The sequence below is a fragment of the Nansenia antarctica genome (genome assembly GCF_963989245.1).
Source record: "Nansenia antarctica genome assembly, chromosome: 15".
In the NCBI taxonomy this organism is placed as follows: Eukaryota; Metazoa; Chordata; class Actinopteri; order Argentiniformes; family Microstomatidae; genus Nansenia; species Nansenia antarctica.
In genome coordinates this window covers 30,855,718-30,880,637 of record NC_137685.1, presented here as the reverse complement: position 1 = coordinate 30,880,637, position 24,920 = coordinate 30,855,718, and the positions used below count along the sequence as shown (strand labels likewise).

The 24,920-nt window shown below is 44.1% G+C and overlaps 3 protein-coding genes across 3 annotated transcripts in view; 1 reads left to right on the top strand and 2 right to left on the bottom strand.

The window, feature by feature from the left end:
* The window catches only part of iffo2b (intermediate filament family orphan 2b), a gene marked incomplete at both ends in the record, with an annotated part of 41,499 nt that extends 34,856 nt beyond the window's left edge, over positions 1 to 6,643 (bottom strand). The window contains one exon of the mRNA XM_080546153.1: positions 6,150 to 6,643. Coding sequence (XP_080402279.1) covers positions 6,150 to 6,643 — 494 coding nt within the window. The remainder of the gene's footprint in view (positions 1 to 6,149) is intronic.
* A 3,510-nt stretch (positions 6,644 to 10,153) lies between these two features.
* mrto4 (MRT4 homolog, ribosome maturation factor) lies at positions 10,154 to 17,923 on the top strand. Its single transcript, XM_080545468.1, has 8 exons — positions 10,154 to 10,240; positions 10,752 to 10,810; positions 11,064 to 11,167; positions 11,488 to 11,569; positions 11,863 to 11,930; positions 12,106 to 12,254; positions 13,463 to 13,539; positions 17,278 to 17,923. Exons 1-8 carry the CDS (start codon positions 10,213 to 10,215, stop codon positions 17,449 to 17,451), a joined length of 741 nt encoding a protein of 246 aa, XP_080401594.1. The 5' UTR covers positions 10,154 to 10,212; the 3' UTR covers positions 17,452 to 17,923.
* Positions 17,924 to 18,051: 128 nt separating this feature from the next.
* akr7a3 (aldo-keto reductase family 7, member A3 (aflatoxin aldehyde reductase)) lies at positions 18,052 to 23,228 on the bottom strand. The gene is made up of 7 exons (XM_080545467.1): positions 22,809 to 23,228; positions 20,653 to 20,840; positions 20,417 to 20,521; positions 20,062 to 20,158; positions 19,682 to 19,781; positions 19,393 to 19,522; positions 18,052 to 18,372 (listed from the first exon to the last, which is right to left on the bottom strand). Exons 1-7 carry the CDS (start codon positions 23,089 to 23,091, stop codon positions 18,211 to 18,213), a joined length of 1,065 nt encoding a protein of 354 aa, XP_080401593.1. The 5' UTR covers positions 23,092 to 23,228; the 3' UTR covers positions 18,052 to 18,210.
* Positions 23,229 to 24,920: the final 1,692 nt, after the last annotated feature.

Here is a 24,920-nt window from a genome sequence, read left to right as displayed (position 1 = left end):
AGGTTGGAGGAAGGAGAGCAAGAGAGAGAGAGAGAGAGAGAGAGAGAGAGAGAGAGAGAGAGAGAGAGAGAGAGAGAGAGAGAGAGAGAGAGGAGACATCTAAGAGTGATAGGATTGGGAAATGGAGGGTGGAGAGAGAGAGAGAGGGGGGGGGGCGCTGTGTGCCAGGATGCAGTGCTCTGCTCGCTGGCTGCTGCTGCTGCTGCTGGGTAAGAACGAAATCCACCAAAACAGCAGGCCTGGGTTACACAGCACACAGCACACAGCACACAGCACACAGCACACAGCACACAGCAGGCCTGGATTACACAGCACACAGCAGGCCTGGATTACACAGCACGCAGCAGGCCTGGATTACACAGCACGCAGCAGGCCTGGATTACACAGCACACAGAAGGCCTGGGTTACACAGCACACAGTGTTGCCTGGATTACACAACACACAGCGGGCCTGGGTGACACAGCACACAGCGGGCCCGCACTGGAGAACGGCAGAGAAGTGAAACGCAGGACGTTGTTTGTATTTGAGACCACCCAGGTACTGTAGAATTCGAAATTGAAAAATCGGGGTTAACGGAACCACAGGACACAGCAATCTAAGTGAATATACAGAGTAATCGGGCCGTGTTGATTCTTCTTCAATGGACCGGGGTCGTTTGCGATCCTTTAGGGAGGAGGCTAAAAGCTATAGCTAGGCCTTTCATCTCCAGAACAAACCAGCTGTGAGATCAAAGCTTTCCGAAAGTGTCTCCTCAGGATTCTTATGGCATTGATCCACACACACACACACACACACACACACACACACACACACACACACACACGCACACACAGGGATGCAGCTGAATTCAGCGGGGGCTTCAATTATTCATGCAGGCTGAAACTGTCCGGGGGGGCCTGGGTGTGTGCTGTGCTGCCTGGGTACTGGATGTGTCCCTGGTCCTGGTCCTGGATGTCCAGGGAGGCAGGGTCTGGTCCCCCCCTCTCAGACAGGGACATGGTTTAACAGTGAGGGGGAACATGGACTAGTGACCTAAGGATAACTGGTTGAAAATCCAGGAGAGGCTGGTGGAGGTGGAAATCAGAGGAGGGGATCGTTGTAAATGCATGAAACGGAATGAGGAATGGTATCAAACGTGTGTGAAAGTGTCATACAGTTGGCTGATTTTATGGTCATGGTTTGAGACCTTATAGAGAGAGCATTGGAACTTTGTAAGTTCAAACACACACATGTGTTTGATATAATTCCTCATTCCATTCCATGCATTACAATGTCCTCCGATTTCTACCTCCACCAGCCTCCCCAGGTGTAATCCCAGCTGGGGCAGCCAGTATGTGACGTTAGAATTATAAGGTTCTATCTCCATTTTTGTCAAAATTGAGTTTTTTACATAATCTGATCCATTAGGTGTTTATTAATGCCTGTGTGGTGTTATTTTTTAAATGTTGACATTTTTGAGTTAGTAATTCATAAAATACAAAGGTTCCAACTCACAAAACATAATGGAATGTAAAAACTATGACGCTCAATATCTCTGAACTACCCTAAACGGAGTAGTCTAGTGAGAGTGCTACACTGACTCTGGACTGCAGCGGTCAGCACAAAGGCCATGTGTGACATGACATCCCACTGCAAGCTGCAATGCTGTCTCTGTATGCTCAACATAACCATCAAATCAGCCAACCGGATGAGAAAAGCCACATCAATGTGATGTATGATAATATCACATATAACTCCAGTGGTGGTAAACAATGGGTTATGTAAATAACAACAAGGGAAGGGGTGAAGGAGGGGGCAAGCAACTGACAAATGCGGTCATTGTGGCCATTGCCAATGAGCTTTTTATCACACACACACACATACACACAAACACACACACATACAGACACACACACACACACAAACACACACACACACACACACACACACACACACACACACACACACACACACACACCAATATCACAAGGCGCCACCCTGAGAGATCCGTATCAAAGTGATGTACAGCACAAGGTCCTCTGACACATCTCAAGGAGAAACATTCTGATCCGGGACTCTTGGCAATGACCTCACACACCTTTCTGTGTCACCTCATTTGTCAAGATAAGTGACATGAAGCCCATCTGGCCCAGATATCGCAGCATTGGGGTGGAGGGAAGGATGAGAATGGAGGGGTGATTTACATATGATTTACATATGATTTACAGAGCCAATCTAAGGATATGTGATTTTGTGTGTGTGTGCGTGTGTGTGTGTGTGTGTGTGTGTGTGTGTGTGTGTGTGTGTGTGTGTGTGTGTGAAAGAGAGAGTTTGTAAGAGAAACAGAGCCGCACAGCAACAAAAACATATGAAGTATGAAATCGATATTTATAAGATTTCTCTTTCTGTGAGAGATGATGTCCATAGGGATGCTTATTGCATCTCATCCAACTAAGTGTTTATATGCTGCTGCTAATTTCATTTTAAAAAGAAAACTCCTTTGTAGGTTGTTGGCGTGCTATCAGACAGTCTTTGCTATCAGACAGGCTATGCTATCAGACAGTCTATGCTATCAGACAGTCTATGCTATCAGACAGTCTATGTTATCAGACAGTCTATGCTATCAGACAGTCTATGTTATCAGACAGTCTATGCTATCAGACAGTCTATGCTATCAGACAGTCTATGCTATCAGACAGTCTATGCTATCAGACAGTCTATGCTATCAGACAGTCTATGCTATCAGACAGTCTATGCTATCAGACAGCCTTGCTGTGGTCTGGGTTATAAAACCAGACAAGAGTTGGGAAAGAACACAAAATCTGCTAAAGCGCTTTTCCAAATCTGGTGTTAACCTCTGCAGCCCAGAGACCAGCAAGGCTGCTGTCCGACTGCTAGCTTTGAATGTCTGGTGCTTTTCCCTGATCGTGATCTATCAGTAGCTGATTTTTTTTTTTTTTGCTGTCGGTGCTTTTAGTTGTTATTGCTTCATTTATTGTTATTATTGATCGTCTTCTCCATGGATGTAGAGTCTTTCTGTACTGAGAACACTACACAGAACACATTTATCATTATTATTATTAATATTATTATTATTATTATTATTAATAATAATATTATTAATATTGTTGTTGATGATTGTAAAGAGGCAGAAGATGAACATGTGAATAGTTCACTGTATGGATGTTAGTGGAGGAATTAGAAATACGAGGTCTGGCCATTCACCTCCTGGTGTGTGTTCATACTGGTGTGTGTGTGCGTGTTCATACTGGTGTGTGTGTGTGTCCATACTGGTGTGTGTCTATCTATACTGGTGTGTGTTCATACTGGTGTGTGTCCATACTGGTGTGTGTGTGTGTGTTCATACTGTGTGTGTTCATACTGGTGTGTGTGTGTGTGTGTGTGTGTGTGTCTATACTGGTGTGTGTTCATACTGGTGTGTGTGTGTGTGTGTGTGTGTGTTCATACTGGTGTGTGTGTGTGTTCATACTGGTGTGTGTGTGTGTCCGTACTGGTAAAGCTTTAATAGATCACCCCGCTGGGCTGGAGGGGCAGGGGCCCACAGCGGGATTACAGAAGCCTTACAAAGCAGTCTGTATGGGGGAGGGAGGAGGGGAGTCTGTATGGGGGAGGGAGGAGGGGAGGGAAGGGCCGCTGTGGAGGGGTGGAGGGAAGGGTGTTAGAATGGTGGGGTGGAGGGAAGGATGAGAATGGAGGGGTGGAGGGAAGGGTGAGAATGGAGAGGTGGAGGGAAGGGGAGCTATGGAGGGGTGAAGGGAAGGGGAGCTATGGAGGGGTGGAGAGAAGGGTTGGAGAATGGAGGGGTGGAGAGAAGGATGAGAGAATGAAGGGGTGGATCTAAGGATGAGAATGGAGGGGTGAAGAGTAGAGAAGAGAATAGAGCAATGAGAATGGACAGAGACAAAGAGCAATGGGAATACTGTAGAAGAAAGGGGAAGGATGCAGGGCAGAACACAACTCTGATACGTCCCTGAGATAAGGGGTTAAAAGAGGGAAGGAGAGAGGGAGAGGGGGGGAGGGAGAGCAGAGAGGACTCGAGGGACAGCTGTGATGTCACATCCTAGCTCGTATACCAGAAGAATGTGTGTGAGCATGAGGGAGGGGATGACTAACTGCTGACACATAAAATACCAACAGCCATGACTGTTATTCACAGGCCCCTGGACTCGATGAGAACTTCCCCGAATTGTCATTTAAGTCATAAGTGTTATAAGATGCTTATTAACAGGCAATAGGCAGGTTGTTGTACAGAATAGCAATTTCAGGTGATCTGTTGATGAACTATGATTATTCTTTATTCATTGATTCATTGGATTTATTATTTAGACATTTTTGACATTTAGCCTTTATCTAAAGTGACTTACAACAAGCTAAGTTATGATCATACTAGGATTATTCTGGTGATTTGGGATGATCATACTATGATTATTCTGGTGATTTGTTATGATACCGATCACAATGTAGACAAAAATGCATTCCTGAGTCTTGTTAACACAACTCTGCAGCAGGAGAAAAAGCATGATGACTCACTGCCCGCAGAATTAGGCTAACTGATATGCTATAGAGAGAGAATATTTAGAGTGTGCTAGAGTGTCTTAAGTCTTAATGCAGGGCTCCCAGACCAGTGTTTACAGACAGGGCTATATCTGTTCTGGGCCATCCACTGCCAACCGCCGTCCTGATTTAGCAAGGGGGAACACTAGGGCTAATGTACACATTCCAGCACAAAGGCTGCCGAGAACTATTGTCTGTGTGTCCATTGATTTCATTTGACTGTGTCGCCCGGCGTTATAACGCCACCACAGGATGTCTCCCAACAATGGTTAGAGGACTGAGGACTGGTCATAGGGGAGTCCTCAAACACAGACATCATCTGTCGGACATTGAGTCACTGAGTCAGTATGGGAACATGGAAGGGATGTGTCTGTCCCACGGCCAAACTCAGCCCTGTCTGAATGCCTGCCTGGTTGACTCATGAGGAACCAGACACTCTTGCTTGGCAGGGGGCCCTGCAGTAGCCGGCCAAGCCGGCCAGGAGTGACGTGGGTCTGGGACGCTGCGGAGAACCCTGGGGGGGGGGTATGACATCAGTGTGAACCAGGAGGAAACAAGGGTAGAACAGGAGTCACAGACCCAGAACTGCTCTAGGATTGTCATCCCTCGGCCCAAAGTGTGTGGGAGGGAGCCCGAATCATCCTAGTTATTCAATGGCAATGACTGTGTGGAATCAAAATGCAGTGCAGTGTCTACCCACTCACTGAAATGTTCTCCATGTCAAGGTGGTTTCGAGACGTCCCCTGGTGTTACTGTAGTTGGATACTAACATGGCACATTCATCAATGTCAAACTTAAGGTATCATTAGTGCTATCCCACCTGGATAACAGCGTCATCTGCATATCACTTGGCTTGAGGCACTGGACAGTGACAGAGGTTTCAAACATTAGTTTCACATTGTCACGGATTTAAAGTCACCATGCTCTATCGCCTTTAATTATCAACCGCTAAGTATAACATGACATTCGGCTCCAAACCAACTTAGATTGCAGTGAGTGCATACTGTATATATTTTCAGTATATATGGTCCCAGCAGGAACAGAACCCACAACCTAGGTGTCGTTAGCGCCATGCTCTACCATCTGAGCCACAGAGGACCACACTAGAGGTAGCAGAGGCACGCTGACATGTCAGGACCCAGGTGGAGACAGGATTAGTGTGTTAACCTTCCTTCCACTGACCATCCCCAACTATGGCTGTGAGAAGGAGGCCAGAGGAGGCCCTGACTGACTTCCATAATATGTCAAAGTCTCAGAATGAAAATTGTTTTTCATGAGGCATAGTTTATAAATAAATCTTGCCATAAATCTCGCACAATCTTGGCAAGACACTTTTTGCTTGCTGTTTCTGTAGGCTGCCAACATGCTTCTGCAGTGAATCACTCAACCCATAACAATATTGGCAGGCCTACAGCGAGAGGTTTTTGGGGGTTGCAGTATCTGCTCCAGAGGCACACATAATGAATCTCCTCTACCCCCATTCCCCCAAAATGTACAGTATGCACAGGCCTATCATGCAGTTTCGTCCCACACAGGCCAATGCAGAAACACAGTGTTTTAGGGAAATGGCAAAGGTTTAAAATAAGGTGACTTACTTTCTTTTGTATTCGTCTCTCTCTCGTTTGACTTTGGCCAGCACGTTGTACAGGGCTCTGATCTCCGGCGTGATGGTGTCGATCTGAACCCCGACCCCGTCCGGGTGGTGCCAGGACACCCCGGGCCCCTGGAGGGTCTCGTAGCCCCCCCCGTGTCTCCTCACGTGCGTGAAACTCCAGATGGTACCGGGCAACCGGGATTCATGCGACTCGGTGGTGGTCTGTGCGGCCACGTCCCGGGTGTAGACCTCCCGGTATCTCGGTGTCTGCTCCAGGGCGTGCTGCAGCTGGCTCTCCAGGAGCTTGTTCCTCCGCTCCAGCTCGTGCACCTTGGCCAGGAAGCAGCGGAACCGCAGGTTGAGGGTCTTCAGGACGTGGATGTTGGAGCCCAGGTCGTTCCGGAGCGCGCTGGTGGTCGCGCCCGAGCCGCCCCCCACGGGATGGGTAAACATATGAGCACCGGGCGAAGCATCAGGGAAAAGCAACGAGTTCATGATCATACCTCTTACTTGTGACAACCGGCTGGTGTTAATGGGTTTGTGTGCCGAAATAATAAACCATCAAACTTCACTTTGCATGCTTTCCTATTCATGCATATCCTCCAAAAAGCGTCCGGTTCCCCCCGGAGTTTGTTCCGATGATGTGGATCCTGATGCGATCGGCAGTGCGGCTGAAGGTGAGCCAACCATCGCTGTTCCCCGGCCCCCCGGGCAACAAAAAGAACACTATTTCTATATATCGATGAGCAGATAATACAAAAAGGGTCTTGCAATCACAACGATATCCACAGACAGATCATCTGATCGGAGAACAGCTTTGGCGCAACGGACTGGTCTCCATCCTTACGCACGCAGTAATGTGAAACACCGTCAGAGAGCCTTTCTGCTGATGCTGTATCTCAGTTACACCCTCCCCCCCCCTCTCTCTCTCTCCTCTCTCTCTCTCTCTCTCTCTCTCCTCTCTCTCTCTCTTTCTTTCTCTCTCTCTCTCTCTCTCTCTCTCCTCTCTCTCTCTCTTTCTTCCTCTCCTCTCTCTCTCTCTCTCTCTCTCTCTCTCTCTCTCTCTCTCTCTCCTCTCTCTCTCTCTTTCTTTCTCTCTCTCTCTCTTTGCTGCTCCTGTTCTAGTCTTTCCCCATTCGGTCTCCGGTAGTGTGGTGTAACGCCAGGCTCCTATAAGTAAAAATGTGAGCCCTGCCTCTTAGTGAATCATGTTACAAGCCGCTAAACTAAGCACTGGAGATGTTACCCCTCCCATCGCGCGCACGCACACACACACACACACACACACACACACACACACACACACACACACACACACACATACACGCACACACACACACACACACACACACACACACACACACACACACACACACACACGCACACACACGCACACACACACACACACACACACACACACACACACACACACACACACACACACACACACACACACACACACACACACACACACACACACTAACTTTCCTAACTGTTATCTGATTTTATAACTTTTAAAAATATATTTAATGCTAGATACAAGGAGGTCCAGACAGTGATTATGCTCTGGGTTAAAGCACCTCAGGTCCTCATCAAGTCGTCATATTGTGCTGAAAAGCATGACCTATTGTTTTCAATCATTTCCCCGTAGGAATCTATAGCCTGCATGACCTAGTCTGTCAAATCTTTTCACATGCCAAGAATGATCGGTTGAATCCTAACTAAACGGTTGAAATACTGTATGCCTATCTGAGTAAAACAAACATCAAAACAAGACAAATAGGAGCTTCCTGCTGCTGATGTCCTTGTACAGACATGCAGCTATTCTCAAACCTCTCAGCCTTTTGTCTGCGGCTGGGAGGGAGACGAACCCACAAGCTTCAAAAATGTTCCCAGAGGAGAAAACGTACACAAAAGAGGTTGCATAAGCCACACCAAAATGTCAAGCTGTAAGCCCCAAGGCTTGAAGAACCCTATACATGCTGTCACAGTGCTTAGAGGACAAAGACTCTCCATAGACTATTTTGCACACATCTAGAATTTCTTGAATTGGCCTATACACATTCGCTCCCACACATATTCTAGTCTGGGGAGACTGGTGGAGGTAGACATTGGAAGACAAGGGCTCATTGCAACGCATGGAACGGAATGAGGAATGGTTTGTACTCTGCCTCATTCCGTTCCATGCATTATAATGAGCCCCGTCCTCTGATTTCTACCTCTGCCAGCCTATACCCTGATACTAGTGGATGGGGAGAGAAAGAAAAACCAGTGGGGTGGGGTTGGTAAATAATGATCATGACACTGAACCACTGTGACCCAGATGTCACACAAACCCATCACCCCACCCGAGTGTCGCTCAATAACTGCTCTGCCTCCACTGACCCTCCGGCTGTGTTGTACTTGCTGATCTTTGCAATGGCTCAACTCAGATCAATAACATTTGCAATCTAGTGAATGGAGATCATCCCTCGGACAGATCTGCATGTAGATAGTTGATCGTATTGTTTGTTGTATTGTTATGAATCACATTTTTTATTTTTTATTCCTACGCATTGTAAGAATCCTACATGTTATTCACTGCATTGTTGAGAGGGAGCTGGTAAGAACCATGTCATTGTCCGTTGACAGATGCATCCTGCGCATATGATGAATAAACTCTAATTTGATTCGATTTTGTTTTCCATGTCGTTCTGACTCTGACTGAAAGTATTGTTTTTGGGGTGTTTTTTTCTGTAAGAATATTTTCCTATGCTGACTGTAATACAAGTTAGGTAACTGGAGATATGTTGGTGTTCTTCACTCCATGGTCCATCAGATCCTCAGACGCTTTCACTCTGGAAGAGGAACCTTTACAATTTCAATCTCAGTCAGTGATTGGCAAATCAGTTCATTCTGTAAGTTTCACTAAAACTCACCGGACATACTGCAGGAGACATCCACATGAATCCAAACACTCATAGATGACTGTTATGAAGTAGATAGGTGTTTCCTCTGTCATGACCCAGACAGGTGGAGCCCTAACCCCAATCCTAACCAGACAGGTGTTTCCTTGTGACAGGTTTGTGAAAGTGGAAAAAATAAAGTTAGCAGATTAGGTCACGTTTAGAGAGAGAGAGAGAGAGAGAGAGAGAGAGAGAGAGAGAGAGAGAGAGAGAGAGAGAGAGAGAGAGAGAGAGAGAGAGAGAGAGAGAGACAGTCATGGGTAGTCATAGGTGTGGTGAGGATCTAAATCAGTGTACAACTCCCTTTCCCCTGCAGCACACACTGTAACACAACAAAAGTACATCTCATTCTGTTGAGACTGTTACTCATTATGTGCTGTCAATTTAAACTGTCTAAGAGGTCATCATGGGGAACATGGTGTGCTGAACAAAATAATAACAATCATTGTGTATTCACTGAAAAATACATCTGAGATAAGAAGTGTGTTCAGTGTTCCCAATTCTGAATAGTTCCCAAGTCTGAATAATATGCAGTAGTTCTGTCTGAACGGCGCCATCTGCTGGAGGAAAAGGGAAAACACATGTTTGCCCCATTCATGCAGCTGGACATCCAACATATTTTATGAACTTTAACTTTATAATTAAAAAACAATACTTTTATTCATGGTTTCTTTTTTTCTAACTGAATTATTTACGATTTAAAAAATATATAATCTCCATTTCGTGAGTTTAGAATGATAAGGTTCTATCTCCGTTTAGAATGATACGGTTCTATCTCCGTTTAGGGCAGTTCAGAGATATTGAGCGTCAACGTTTTTACATTCCATTATGTTCTGTGAGATGGAACCTTTGTATTTTATGAATTACTAACTCAAAAATGTCAACATTTTAAAAATAACACTACGCAGGCATTAATAAACACTTAATGGATCAGATTATGTAAAAAAAACTCAATTTTGACAAAAATGGAGATAGAACCTTCTAGCTATAATTCTAACGTCACGATTTGTCCTCAGTAACATTTGAATTATGGTCAGGCACATTGCGGACAGCGTTAGTCAGAAAACAGAAACATCGCGGGTCCTTCCTCTCCTCTGGTCCAACACGTGAGAACCAGCCATGCCGAAGTCTAAGAGGGATAAGAAAAGTAGGTTTCATTCACATTAATCTCAACATATCAACATTAATATGAGAGAAAGTGTGCTATGTGTGTTGGCTGATCTAGCAGTTAACATAATAACGAAATCTAAGGGCTGATCTGCATTAAGAAGTCAAACAGCCACCTATAAAGTATGCTATCGCTAATAGCTATCCAGCTCATGTTAACATGCTAACAGAATATGCAGTCAATAAACGTTATTTTGGTTGATTATTCCTCCCCTTTAATAATACCAATTGGTATTGTATTTGATATCGTTGGAAAGCCTGATTAGTCACATTTACAACGAGGTACAACTTGTAAGGATCATGCATTCGTGGAATGAGCAACACAGCTAAACGTGTGGGTAGCGGCCCAAAAACATTTGCCAAAATCCCCAGCAATATTCTGTTGGTATTCACTTTTTTTTGAGGTTTAGATACATTTCCTAGCAGATCTCATCAGAGACAGTAGCTCAGAGCCGTATGAACTTTTCATGTGATTATTTCCCACTTCACAGTTTCGTTAACGAAGACAGCCAAGAAGGGGCTGGAAACCAAACAGAACTTAATAGAAGAGGTATGTTGTTTAATGCTCTCTTTTTTCATCATCACGTTTTCTCTGATCTATATTGATGTTTCTCAGACCTCTCCAACTCCTAACATTACCTGAACATAAAAAAAAATGTAAAGAAAAAAAGAGTATTCCTTTCTCTAGCATACAAATGTACTTATAGCTTTGGATAAAAGTATCTGCTAAATGACTTAAATGTAACAGCCAATCCCATCACAACCTCTCAGTAACCGTCTGAATGTCCCTGGTCTTATTTCAGTTGCGGAAATGTGTTGACGTATACAAGCACCTGTTCATCTTCTCTGTGGCCAACGTGAGGAATAACAAACTGAAAGACCTCAGGACAGCATGGAAACACAGTCGGTAAGTGAAACTCTCCAGTTTCTTATTTGTTATTAGGACCAAGGGATGCTGGGGGAGGTAGAAAGCGGCGGATGGGCTCATTGTAATGCATGGAATAGAATGGTGTCAAACACACATGATGCCTCATTCCATTCCATGTATTCCAATGTGCCCATCCTCTGATGTCTACCTCCACCATCCTCTGATGTCTACCTCCACCAGCCTCTGATGTCTACCTCCACCAGCCTCCCCTGATTCAGACCAATCCAGCGTCAAGCAGTTATCCTCCTGTTCTGTAGACAGTCCGACACTGACTGACATGTAATGTCTCTTCTCCACAGATTCTTTTTTGGCAAAAACAAAGTGATGATGATCGCATTAGGTAAAGGACCAACAGATGAGTACAAAGACAATCTGCACAAGGTATGCAAACATTCCTGAGGAGTGTAAGTGGCGTAGCACACTAAGGCACAGACCATGTCATCGCAGGGTCCCTGGTTCGATTCTGTCCATCGACATATCCTGCGTGTCATCCCCCCTCTCTCTCACCCAACCTTCCTGTCAATCTCTACTGTGTATATTCCAATAAATGCAGAAATGTGCTAAAAACTTTAATTGAGATGTGATTTCTATGATGGATTATCATGAACTCCTGTGAGTTTCAATGAGTAGAACATACACGGGTCTTCATTTGATTGTATTCTTTATCTGTTTAGGTCAGCAGGTTTATGAGAGGTGAAGTGGGTGTTTTATTCACAAATAAAACCAAGGATGAAGTACAAGAGTGAGTGGGACCATGTCTTTGCTGCATTTATATTAGATGTTGTATATGTATATATGTATATGCAGCATTACACTACAAGTCTGGTTATGATGAACATGTGATGTTTCCAATTCCTTGTCCTCTGCTATGAACTCATATTTGTGTTTTTTTCCCCAATTTCTCTTTAATTACAAAGATATTTCAGCCACTTTAAGGAGACAGATTTTGCGCGGGCAGGAAATCCGGCCCAGATTGACGTAACGCTGGACGAGGGACCCCTGGAGTTCCCTCACTCCATGGAGCCCCAGCTGAGGCAGCTAGGACTGCCCACCGCACTCAAGAAGGGTGAGACCCAGAGACCGTACCCCGTTCTCAGTCGTTAGCACACGTCAGTGATGACTCCATCTCCCAGGTGTTCCTGTACATAAGAGACACGGCCCAGAGGACTTGGTTATGATTGATTCTCAGTTGTTGGAAACATGATTCCTAACATCCTCTTCTCCATCCTCCACTCACCCAAACCACTGTGCGCTGTAAAGTTTGTGGCAACTGGGGCGCTTGGTGGCATAGCAGGGGTCGCTGGTTCGATTCCGGCCGTCGACATATTCCGCATGTCATCCCTCCTCTCTCTCACCCGTCCTTCCTGTCAATTTCTACTGTCTCTATCCCATTAAAGCAGAAATGCCCTAAAAACATATTAAAAAGTCTGTGGCAACTAAAAGCAGCAGCAGGACTAATTTATTCCAGCAGCTCAAACAGAGGCACGCAGCTGAGTGAGAGAAGTGTATTGCACTGTGAGTTGCACAAGACGGCAGCAAAAAAAACGTAAATCGGGTGTGGTGTGAAAGAATCTGAGATTTTATTTTAAGTCATATCGCCCAGCCCTAATTGGAGGAGAAGCGCTAAGCTCCTCCCCTGAGATATGGAAGCAATTTACCATGAGAGGAAGGAAAACCCTGTACAGTGGTAAATGAGTCCACAACCCCCGCCCTCGAATGGTAAATTGCTTTTCTACAACAGCCACCACATATAATCAAAAAAATAAATACACAGTTGTAACATTAAATTCATGTATTTACAATCATTAATTGTTTCAGAATACATATATCCTTCCGCCACAGAATATAGTCCCATAAACAAGATCAACGATTGCCTTGTTGGTCAGCACTAGGTCAGATTGATTGGGAGGCGCATTGATACTGGAAATGCGGTCTGAACTGTGGGTTGTTGGGATATTTACCACTGTTGCTAGCCAATCAGAATCCAGTATCCAAACATGCTGTTGTAGAATCTGTACTTAATGCCTTTTGAGGAAGAAGCGAGTGGAGGACTGAGGGGAGGACGTGAGAAGTCATGTTCCTAATATTTGAGAAAGAAATGTCTATCCTGTATACCGTATATTCTATATTCCCTCATTGGTGAGAACCTGTGGGCACTCAAACCTGCCTCCATCTGAAGTTGTTGTTTTCATCTTGTGGAGCGACTTTGTTTTTATTGAGAAATGGTTGATTGAGTTCAATTCATTCATTCATCACTGGTGTTTTTGATCTTAGGAGTGGTGACGCTCCTGAAAGAGCATCACGTATGCAAAGCGGGGGACTCCCTGACACCTGAACAGGCCCGTATTCTGGTGAGTGGACTTCTGATTGATGAGATCTTCTGCAAGACTTGTTGTTAATGGAAGATTATTATTATTATTATTATTAATAATAATAATATACCTTTGATTTAGGCAGGTGTGGTCTTACTGTTAATACGGTCTCTTTTTTCAGAGGAGCCCTGCTTTAATAACATAAAACCGATCGTAAATGTTAGGGGTGGGCATCGATGATCGATTAATTGATCGATAAGGTCTTGGTCGATCACAAAATATTTTGCTCGATAATCGTTAATATATATATATATATTTTTAAAATAATAATAATAATAATGGAAATTAGTTTGTCCACGTTATGTGTGAGAAATGAACTTTGCATTTGCCTTCGCATTGAATTTCGCAACGCAGTACGGCATGACGGAAGTTCCCGTACGTTAGTGTAACCTGACCTCCGGTCAGCGCCATGGCACAGCTCCTCGGGGAGCAATACGCAGTAGAGATGCTCCGATCAGGGTTTTTGGTGCCGATCACCGATCACTGGAATCAGTGATCTGCCGATCCGATATCACCGATCACCGATCACAGCGTCGAAAATGGCAATTGAAGCATTCTATTTATTGTGTAGCATTATTTATGTTTTTAATTATTCTTAACACCATTGACATTGTATATTAAGTATTTAAATGAAATTAGGAGATGAGAAAGTATCATGAATTGACGACCATCTGTTTTATTGAATTCACAACCACCTGTAGCTTACTTCAGGAAAAACAAATAAAATGTGAAAATAAAAATCATAATAAATAAAATGTACACTGTCACATCAAATGTGCAACATTCCACTCGAATGAGAGGAACTAGGGGCTCTTAGAGAACTTGGAGCTTATACAGTATACTGTAGCTTTCCTGAGGAACAATAAACATACCCAAACTAAACTGCAACATAAACAGGCTATAGCCAAATATAAAATACTGTTTCAAGTCAGTCAGTTTCAAGTCATATTTAGGAGGAGATAAGACAGCAAGTCAGCAATAATCAATAAAACAAAAAAAAACAAAACATTGCACCTAAGGAGATTTCAGACTCAAACCTTACTTCTGATTAAGCAGCATCACTGGCAGATTAGCCTTGAGAAATACAAGCATCTCAGCGTTTTTGGCACTCAGCCTGTTCCTCTTATCATCTAAAATATGTCCTGCTGCTGAAAAGTCGCTCGCTATCTACACTTGTGCAAGGTGCACAGAGGAAGACCTAAAACTCACGCGCTAATAGTTGTTGCTATGGGCCAAGTGACTTCCTGCTCGCGGGGTCACATGACGTCGCTGCACACTACCTACACTACGCTCGTGAAGTCGCGCTGGAACTCTGACCAGCACTCGTGGAATGCCTCTCGTCCAATCAAAGCACTCGGTCCCTTTATGACGTCGAGCCCAGTGTGCGCTTCGGCGCTCTCTGAGCGAATCGACGAACGCAGCAAATGCCGTATGATATTCGTGGTATTGAAAGACCTTGCGTGCGTTCCTCCGCGAGGTATTTCTTTTGAGCAGACATTACAAACGGCATATTTGTTGTCTCTTTCCGACACTGTGTAATATTTCCAGACTGGCGACGCCATTTTGTAAACTGATCGGTCGTGTTTGATCGGCCGTTTTGAGAACTCCGATCAAGGCCATATCGGCCGATACCGATCGGCGCCGATCAGATCGGAGCATCACTAATACGCAGCAGGCGCTGCTGCTGACATCCGAATCGAAACCGAAGTTTGCACCTTTCTGAGGGAGCCTTCTGCGGGCCTGAACTGCGACCCAACTGACTGGTGGAAATTAAACGAAAGAAGGTTTCCTCGGTTGGCCAAATTAGCGCGGACCTACCTCTGCATCCCCGCAACCTCGGTGCCTTCGGAGCGAGTGTTTTCTGCGGCTGGCCTAACTGTCACCAGATTGCGTTCGTCTCTCACCCCTGAACATGTTAACATGATCATCTTTTTGAACAAGAACCAGTAGGCCTGCCGCCTACAGTCTCTCGCTGGAGTTTAAATTTAAGTTAAGTTGGACGCTCTTAAGGACACTAACGTTTTCAGTCATCCTCCTATTTGTGAGTAACTGTTTTTTTACTGCTCCTATGGTGAGTTACTTATTTTCTATATTTTTATTTATAATGTAAAATGTGTTTTTAAGTTAAACAATTTAGGCTACTCACTGCCTTGTTTAAGAGGATTGTTATCTGACTGTAGTGTCTAGTTAATGTGAATGAATGAATGTGTGCATTGTGCAATTCTGCAATAGCAACACAAATAAAGTTTTTTCCCCAAGGAAAACATGTTTGTTATTTCTGCCCTAGTTTTTTTTTTTTATGAAAAAAAAAACCTTATTGATTATTCGATAATTGATCGTTAATTCGTTACGATGATCGAACAAAAAATGTTGATCGTTTGCCCACCCCTAGTAAATGTACATTCAAAATGACCAACATAATACAGTTAGCTGGAGCCATACCTGCACCACGAAACGCGATTAGAGCTAATTCAGGCTTGTTTTCATAATTTGCAGTTGCTATGCAACCAATCCTTCAGAACAACCCTGGTAGTGACCAGGTTTACGGTCTGTTTAAGTAAGATGTGTGTCAAAAATGTCTCACAGGCGGAAACTACATCCCGAACCACAGTTCCGTCAAGTGTCTTTTTTTGAAATATTAGGTCCCACCTTTTACGAGATTGATATAGTGTGCTAGATAGATAGATTAAAAAGTTGTTAAAAGATAGGTATGTGTATCAGCTTGCATCGAAAGTAGCAGCATGGTGTGTTTGACACAAGGGTTAAGGCAGCCAGCTAGCAATCAGAAGGTTGATGGTTCGATCCTTGCCTTGGGAGACAGTGGTTGACTTTAATGTAATGTTCTTAAAAAATATATTTAACAGAAGCCTTCAAGTAAATCGATTTACAATAAATACATCTGTCAGTAAGTGAATCATCTATCCGTCAGTAATCATAAGAAATAATAATCTATGCCAAATCCAGGGTCCCCATACAATGCTAGAAGAACATCATATAGTCAGAAAGGCTTCAAACACCATTGTAGTTATGTCAGTTCTCGTAAATTAGCCTACACCATCATTTTAAACATACATTTTTAGATTAGATTCAACTTTATTGTTATTGCAGAGTACAAGGAACGAATGAAATGCAGCAAAAAGTGTATGTCAGAAGCAGGATTCGAACCCCCGTCTTAAAAGAACACTATGATCTGATGGCAGTGGCTTATACCACTGCCATCCTGATGATCTGATAGTTTGTAGCTTGCTGCTAATATCACCACAGTAGTGAATGTTCATTTATTAAAAAATTAACATAAAATAAGTAGAGGCTAGTATGACCTATGCATTTAATCTGTCAGTAATTTCTTGGAAAACCATTTCCCTCGCCTTGTTAATTGCGGCAGAATTGCCCTTTTTACGTCTCATTTTTCATCTTCATAAAGCTCAATAAGCAGAGCGCTGCGCTGTCATTGTCCAGTCATGTATCTTCTTTTCGTTAATCGGCTCTTCTGGGCTACTTATATAACTTGTGCGTGCGCCTAAATTGAGAATTCCCAAACCGGACATGCGTGAACATTGATGACACAAGGCTGATTCTAATTCGAGGAATCACTTGAGGCTTGAATCCCAATCGACAGTTGCCTGAACCAGGCTTTCCTTTTAATTGCAAATATACTAATCAAGGTATGTGGAATACCCCCCCTGGTCTAATCAAATACTCCTCTTGTCACCCTAGAAACTCTTCGGGATGAAGATGGCTGAGTTCAAAGTGGCGATCAAGTGTATGTGGAACTCTGAAACAACTGAGTTGGATAAGTTTGCTGAGGAAGATGATGAGGAAGAGGCCATGCAGGACGAGGATGATGATGACGAGGATGATAAGAAGAAGAAGGAAGGGAGTGGAGAATGAAACCGGATGAAGGATTGAGCTTTTCAGACCCATTGTGTTTTTAATACTGTGTGAACTGTATGAACTGTATGTCTTGCCAGCCCTCTAAAAAACAAACACGTCAAACAACCATGCTTTTTTATTTATCTGGATGTTGTTGTCCGTGAGATGCCTCGTTAAGAGGCATTTGACACCATGTCTGTAACCACAACAACACTGCCAATGTGACCCTGGAATCTGCTGTTTACTTGGTGCCATGTTTATCCTTAGGTGTTTACCCAGACACAACAGAAGAATGCTGAACTCAGAATACTGATATGAAATTACTTCCTCCCCAGAGTTCAAGGCTTGATGTGTGTCATTGGTAGTGTCCCAACCCGTGTACATAATACATTGAATAAATCAAGTATTTCACAATTATGTGGTTTCCTTCATAGAAAAAGTTCTGTGAGAAGTTTGTATTATTCAGCTATAATAAACGAGCAGACACATCCATCGTTCTCCAGTTTATTAAAGTAGAAGACACAGCCTCCAGAAAACGTTTTTCCCTGAAAACATACCTACCCTATCAATTAATTGAATATTTACATTAAGTGCTTGTTGATAAACCAAACGGGACCAAAACAATAATTTCTGTGTTAGTGTTTACAACTCACTTGTAAAATTGCATATATAAAGGAAAAGGCAAATCTGGTCAAATGGCGAGGGTTAGTGGCTAATCAAAAACGCCAGTGAATGTTGATCTTGTCGTGGCTCCTGTGGTGGTTACGGAGGTGACGTCTAGCGGAAGTAGCTGGGACACTCGTGAGCCACCAGGTCCCAGGCCTGTTTGAAGGCCTCCACCACCCGCTCATCCAGGGGCCCCTCCTCAGAGGCAGACAGGTTCTGCTGGAGCTGCTCCATGGAGGACATGCCGATGACCACTCCATCTCCCAGGTCCCCCTGGAACCAGACACACAGAGGACTTGATGACATTTACATTTGAAACATTTAGCAGACGCCTTTATCCAAAGCGACTTACTTGTTGCACGTTTGACTAAGTAAGTGAGTCACCTATACATCAGTCATCATAAGAAAAACATATCTATGCTAGGACCAGGAGCCATTGGCAGTCACAATGCTAGAAGAAGGAAGTATATATATATATTTTTTAAATAGAAATTATTTACAGTAGAGAAACTGTACAGCGGGGTAGAGGGGAGGAGGAGGTCTTTAGGAGAGACAGTCAGAATGTAGTCTGAAGAGATGGGACTGTAGGTAGTGATATGGCAGAAGACAGGTAGTGGCCCTTTCTCAATGGTTAGAAACATGGTTCCTTGCATCCTCTCCTTCTCCTCCCTCCTCCACTCGCTTCCTAGTCAAAACGCATTGGAGAAGATCTAGGCTCCTCCCCTTAGATATTCTTCTCCATCTCAAAATGCTTCTTTTTTTTTCTGAGTGGGGCAGTCCTACTCATATTTTTCATTTTATTGGACAGGCATAGTGAAGATAGACAGGAAAGTAAGGAGAAGAAGGGAGAGTGGACATGTCAGCAGGGCATGAGCCAGATTCGAACCCTTGCCGACATGGGCATATGTGTGCACTGTAAACCGCGGTGCTAGACCACTGGACCACCCCAGGCCACTCAAAATGCTTCTTGAGAAGAAGCATGTGGAGGAGAGGACACAACCATTGAGAAAGGGCCTAGTTCTGCACATAGACTTATATATTGTGATATTGATTAAATTGCGTAACCGTGTCCAGTATTAGTGCATAGTGCATCAGATGTGCAGAGCAGGGGAGGCTTCTGGAGGTAGACATCAGAGGACAGGCTCGTTGTAATGCATGGAACTAATGAAGAATGATACTGCAGACTCAGACACATGTTTGATACCATTCCTCATTCTTGCTCCATGCATTAACATTGAGCCCCGTCCTCCGATTTCTACCTCCACCAGCCTCCCCCGGTGCAGCGTTCGTTACCTTGAGCTGGGAGTGGTGGTACATCCAGCGGAGAGCAGCGGAGGTCATAGAGGGTTTCTCTGAGCCGTACGCCGCCCCCAGGGCCTTCAGAACCAGATCCACCCCCTGGAAGTGGCTCTCCTTCCAGTACCTGATCCAGACAGAACAACACATGAGACGGTTACTACATTTATTTTGAATTTACAGATGATGTGAGGCTATCTTGTGTACACACACACACACACACACACACATACACAGCCAATCTAGTCAATAGCACGTGGTTGTTTGTGTGCTGTTATGATCTCACCTGTCTCTGTAAGCAGCTGCCCAGCTGTTACCAAAGAAGCGCCCGGAAGGCTGGGAACCGTCTTTGTCCTGATAATGGTACTTCCCTGTCAGAAGACCCCCTGGTGGCACAGACATGGCGAGTCAGAATCCCAACACTGAGCTCTAGAGCAGTGTTTCTCAAACCTCTCCTCGGGGCGCCCCAGCCGCACCACATATTTGATCTGTTCCACCACCAGCACACCTGATTCAACTAATCAAGTACAAACCATAATTGGTGGTGGAACAGATCAAATATGTGGTGCGGCTGGGGCGCCCCAGGAGAGGGTTGAGAAACACTGCTCTAGAGGACTGGTGGACTAATGAACAGTAGATTGTGTTATACTGTATAAGGATAATCACCTGCCAGAGGATTGTACGCATAGAATCTGATGCCGTAGTTTCTTAGACATGGCAGCAGCTCTGTCTCCACCTGTCTGGTGGTGGCGTTGTACATTCCCTGTGAAACGTTAAAGAAGGGTTTAGGTTATGGTTTAAAAAGTATCTATTAAAAGCAACATTTGTTTTTAAAATGGTCTAACCGGCAGGTATATATCATGTTAATGTTTATTGTTCTGTGACGTTATGTTTGCTATGAATTAAAAACAATTTAGCCAAAATATGTTATTACATTTTAATAACCGCATTATGTTTATGTAATATGGTTGTGTGGTGTGTGTGAACAATCCATACTTTACATGCATCCTCAGTGCATTACCTGGTAAACAGTAGGAACAATCCAGTCGTTGTGTCGGCAGATAGAAACTATTTCAGCCACTTCCCATGATGCATAGTTTGATAAGCCGAGCTTCTTGTACTTCCCCTGAATTTTAGAATAGGACAATAAAAACGTTATCAATCCACAAGGGTAACAGACCATTACTGTGGGTCACAGACTGGAACAGACTCTGTCATGTTTGTGTTGAACCAGGGTGGGACTGTGTGGGGCTGTACCTCTTTGTGGAGCTCGTGGCAGGCACGCAGGGTGTCCTGGATTGGGTTCAGGTGGTCTGGCGCGTGGAGGTAGAAGAGGTCCACACTCTCTGTCTGCAGCCGCTGCAGGGATGTCTCCAGCTGGGAGCGCACGCTCTCTGGCCTCAGGGTCTTCCCATCCCAGGGGTTAGCCTTGGTGGCTAGACTCACTGAACACAGACACATCTTATTTTTATTTAAGCGTTATATTTCTGCAAGAGTCCCACTGAAGACAATCATGTCTGATGAAACTCAAGGAGAGCATGAAAGAACTTAATGGACGTTGTAGTCTACAGGTGCTGGTCATATAATTAGAATATCATCAAAAAGTTCATTTATGTCAGTAATTCCATTCAAAAAGTGAAACTTGTATAATGTATACATTCATTCCACACAGACTGATATATTTCAAGTGTTTATTGCTTTTAATTTTGATGATTATTACTGACAACTAATGAAAACCCCAAATTCAGTATCTCAGAAAATTAGAATATTACTTAAGACCAATACAAAACAAGGTTTTTTAAAAATGTTGGCCAACTGAAAAGTATGAACATGGAAAGTATGAGCATGTACAGCACTCAATACTTAGTTGTGGCTCCTTTTGCCTGAATTACTGCAGCAATGCGGCATGGCATGGAGTCCATCAGTCTGTGGCACTGCTCAGGTGTTATGAGAGCCCAGGTTGCTCTGATAGTGGCCTTCAGCTCTTCTGCATTGTTGGGTCTGGCGCATCGCATCTTCCTCTTCACAATACCCCATAGATTTTCTATGGGGCTAAGGTCAGGCGAGTTTGCTGGCCAATTAAGAACAGGGATACCATGGTCCTTAAACCAGGCACTGGTAGCTTTGGCACTGTGTGCAGGTGCCAAGTCCTGAAATCTGCATCTCCATAAAGTTGGTCAGCAGCAGGAAGCATGAAGTGCTCTAAAACTTCCTGGTAGACGGCTGCGTTGACCCTGGACCTCAGAAAACACAGTGGACCAACACCAGCAGATGACATGGCACCCCAAACCATCACTGACGGTGGAAACTTTACACTGGACTTCAAGCAACGTGGATTCTGTGCCTCTCCTCTCTTCCTCCAGACTCTGGGACCTTGATTTCCAAAGGAAATGCAAAATGTACTTTCATCAGAGAATATAACTTTGGACCACTCAGCAGGAGTCCAGTCCTTTTTGTCTTTAGCCCAGGCGAGACGCTTCTGACGCTGTCTCTTGTTCAAGAGTGGCTTGACACAAGGAATGCGACAGCTGAAACCCATGTCTTGCATACGTCTGTGTGTGGTGGTTCTTGAAGCACTGACTCCAGCTGCAGTCCACTCTTTGTGAATCTCCCCCACATTTTTGAATCGGCTTTGTTTCACAATCCTCTCCAGGGTGCGGTTATCCCTATTGCTTGTACATTGTTTTCTACCACATCTTTTCCTTCCCTTCGCCTCTCTATTAATTTGCTTGGACACAGAGCTCTGTGAACAGCCAGCCTCTTTAGCAATGACCTTTTGTGTCTTGCCCTCCTTGTGCAAGGTGTCAATGGTCGTCTTTTGGACAACTGTCAGGTCAGCAGTCTTCCCCATGATTGTGTAGCCTACAGAACTGGACTGAGGGACCATTTAAAGGCGTTTGCAGGTGTTTTGAGTTAATTAGCTGATTAGAGTGTGGCACCAGGGGTCTTCAATATTGAACCTTTTCACAATATTCTAATTTTCTGAGATACTGAATTTGGGGTTTTCATTAGTTGTCAGTAATAATCATCAAAATTAAAAGCAATAAACACTTGAAATATATCAGTCTGTGTGGAATGAATGTATACATTATACAAGTTTCACTTTTTGATGATATTCTAATTATATGACCAGCACCTGTATATGTACCCCTACATGATAAATGCATGGCAGCTGTTGCGTAGGTGAAACCGACTGTGTGTGTGTGTGTGTGTGTGTGTGTGTGTGTGTGTGTGTGTGTGTGTGTGTGTGTGTGTGTGTGTGTGTGTGTGTGTGTGTGTGTGTGTGTGTGTGTGTGTGTGTGTGTGTGTGTGTGTGTGTGTGTGTGTGTGTGTGTGTGTGTGTGTGTGCGCGCGTGCGTGCGTGTCTATAGCTTTAGCTTACAGTAACACAAGTGTGTTGTTAACTTGGCTACCTGTTTTGGGGAGGTGCATCCCACCGATGACGACCTCAGACTGCCCATCGGCGTACATGAAGGCGGTGTCTACGTCATTGTGCCCGCGGGCCAGGTAGGCTGTGACCATGGTGGTGCTGGTGGCCGCGTCAGCACGAGCCCCGAAGGCCATGGTCCCCAGGAGAGAGATGGGCCTTTTAGATCCGGAGGACGACATGTTGCGATGACCGATGGAATGCTTGAATCCTGCACAGAGGCTTTGCTGAAGTCTGCACAGACCTACTCTTCCTGTCCAAAGCATCATAAAACCACGTGTCAGCTGAGCCACGAGGGCAAAGGACGCTTTAGTAATTAGGGGAGTGTGTCGAAATGACTAACAAAAGTGTTCGTGGACGTCAAATTGATATTCAGCTAGCAGAAAACCACTGTCACATAGTCTATCTGGGGGTGCCCGCTGTGCAGTGCAGAGTTCACTTTCGTCCCACAAATGTTTTCCAAGACTGCGACCTCCTGTGAATAATTAATGTGCCCTTTTCGTTGCGTAAACTACCTAGGGCGCATAGCGATGCTCCCTGGTGTAATTCTCATTTGAACCAGAAGGTGTCAGCAGCGAGCTACAATAGAACTCACATAGTTCACTTCATTAGTCAAGTCAAGTCAACTTTATTTGTATAGCACATTTACGTACAGCAATGCTGAGCCAAAGTGCTTCACAGTAAAAATAGATAAATGCAGGAAATAAGTAAGCACAATAAACACAATACAATGTAATACAAAATATGGTAAAATTAAAAGAGAAGAAAAAGGACTAAAAACAATAAAACAATAAGACAATATTGAATAAGAGCCAGGGACTTACAATAAAAACTATGAAATAATAAAAGCCATCATTACACAGTTGCCCCAATCCAAGCAATTGCAGATAAACGGGTTTCTGTCATAACGCAACAGATCATGTGCAGCCATAGTAAATGTGAATCAACTAAATAATGAGTGAAACTAAACCCGTGTGAATCTTAATTCCCAATTTAACGTACTTGCGATCCAACAAGAACCATACTCTTTTGTTTAAATCAATTATTTATTGCAAAACAGTACACATGCAAAACTCACATTATTATACCAAACAAAACAAGTGTCTGTCCTGATTCCCCCCCCCCCCCCTATAAACACATGACTAAAAAACCATACTCTTGAGTAAACCTGGAAACCAGCTATCTGTTGATTAAATTAAAATGTATTTTAGTATGTTACTATGTTATCAAACCATAGCTTACATGCAGTCGTGCAAGTTGAAAGGTTAACCTCATTCTTTCAAGACAGGCATGTGTAAATGCAAACCTATTTCATGTAAGTGAAGGAAACTTTCAACCTCTGATAACTTGGGGACACACCTCTGGTAACCTCTCCACATCGTTTTCCCACATCTATCTCCCGTGCTTACACCCCCAGGCTCATCAACCTGTCATCTGAATACATTGTATAATGGGTCACACACTCTCTCGCTCCCGCTGTCAATGTGAGGGCTTCAGAGTGCTTGCATGGGTTTTAATGGCAGTGGAATCTGTGCTATTGTGTCACGTTATTGTATACAGAAGTCTTCTTTTGTGCAATTTTCTTTTTATTCAACAATAAGAACAATAATACAACAATTCAACATCAACAAAAACAACCAAAAGAAAAACATTAAAAGGAAAAGAAAGAGCTACTGCAGTGCTGTCATGTCTCAAGTCTGTGTCAATTGCCATAGAGTCCACTTCATCCATTTGTTGTCCATCTGTGGTCCTAAAAGTCGTAGTCTGTATACAGCAGTCTTATGAGTCCGTTAGGGTTTGGGGACGCCCTGGAGAGTTAAATATAGACAGACACATTGAAGGTAGGAGGTTATGGAGGCTGGTGGAGGTAGGAATCGGGCTCATTGTAAATGCGTGGAATGGTATGAGGAATGGTATCAAACACATGTGCCATCAAATGACCTGTTGCTCAGGGGAGGCTGATGGAGGTAGAAATCAGAGGACGGGGTTCAACGTAATGTGTCAAACCTCATTCCGTTCCATGGATTTACAATGAGCCCGTCCTCCAATCTCTGCCTCCACCAGCCTCCCCTGGTGTGGCTATTACTTACAGAGCTAT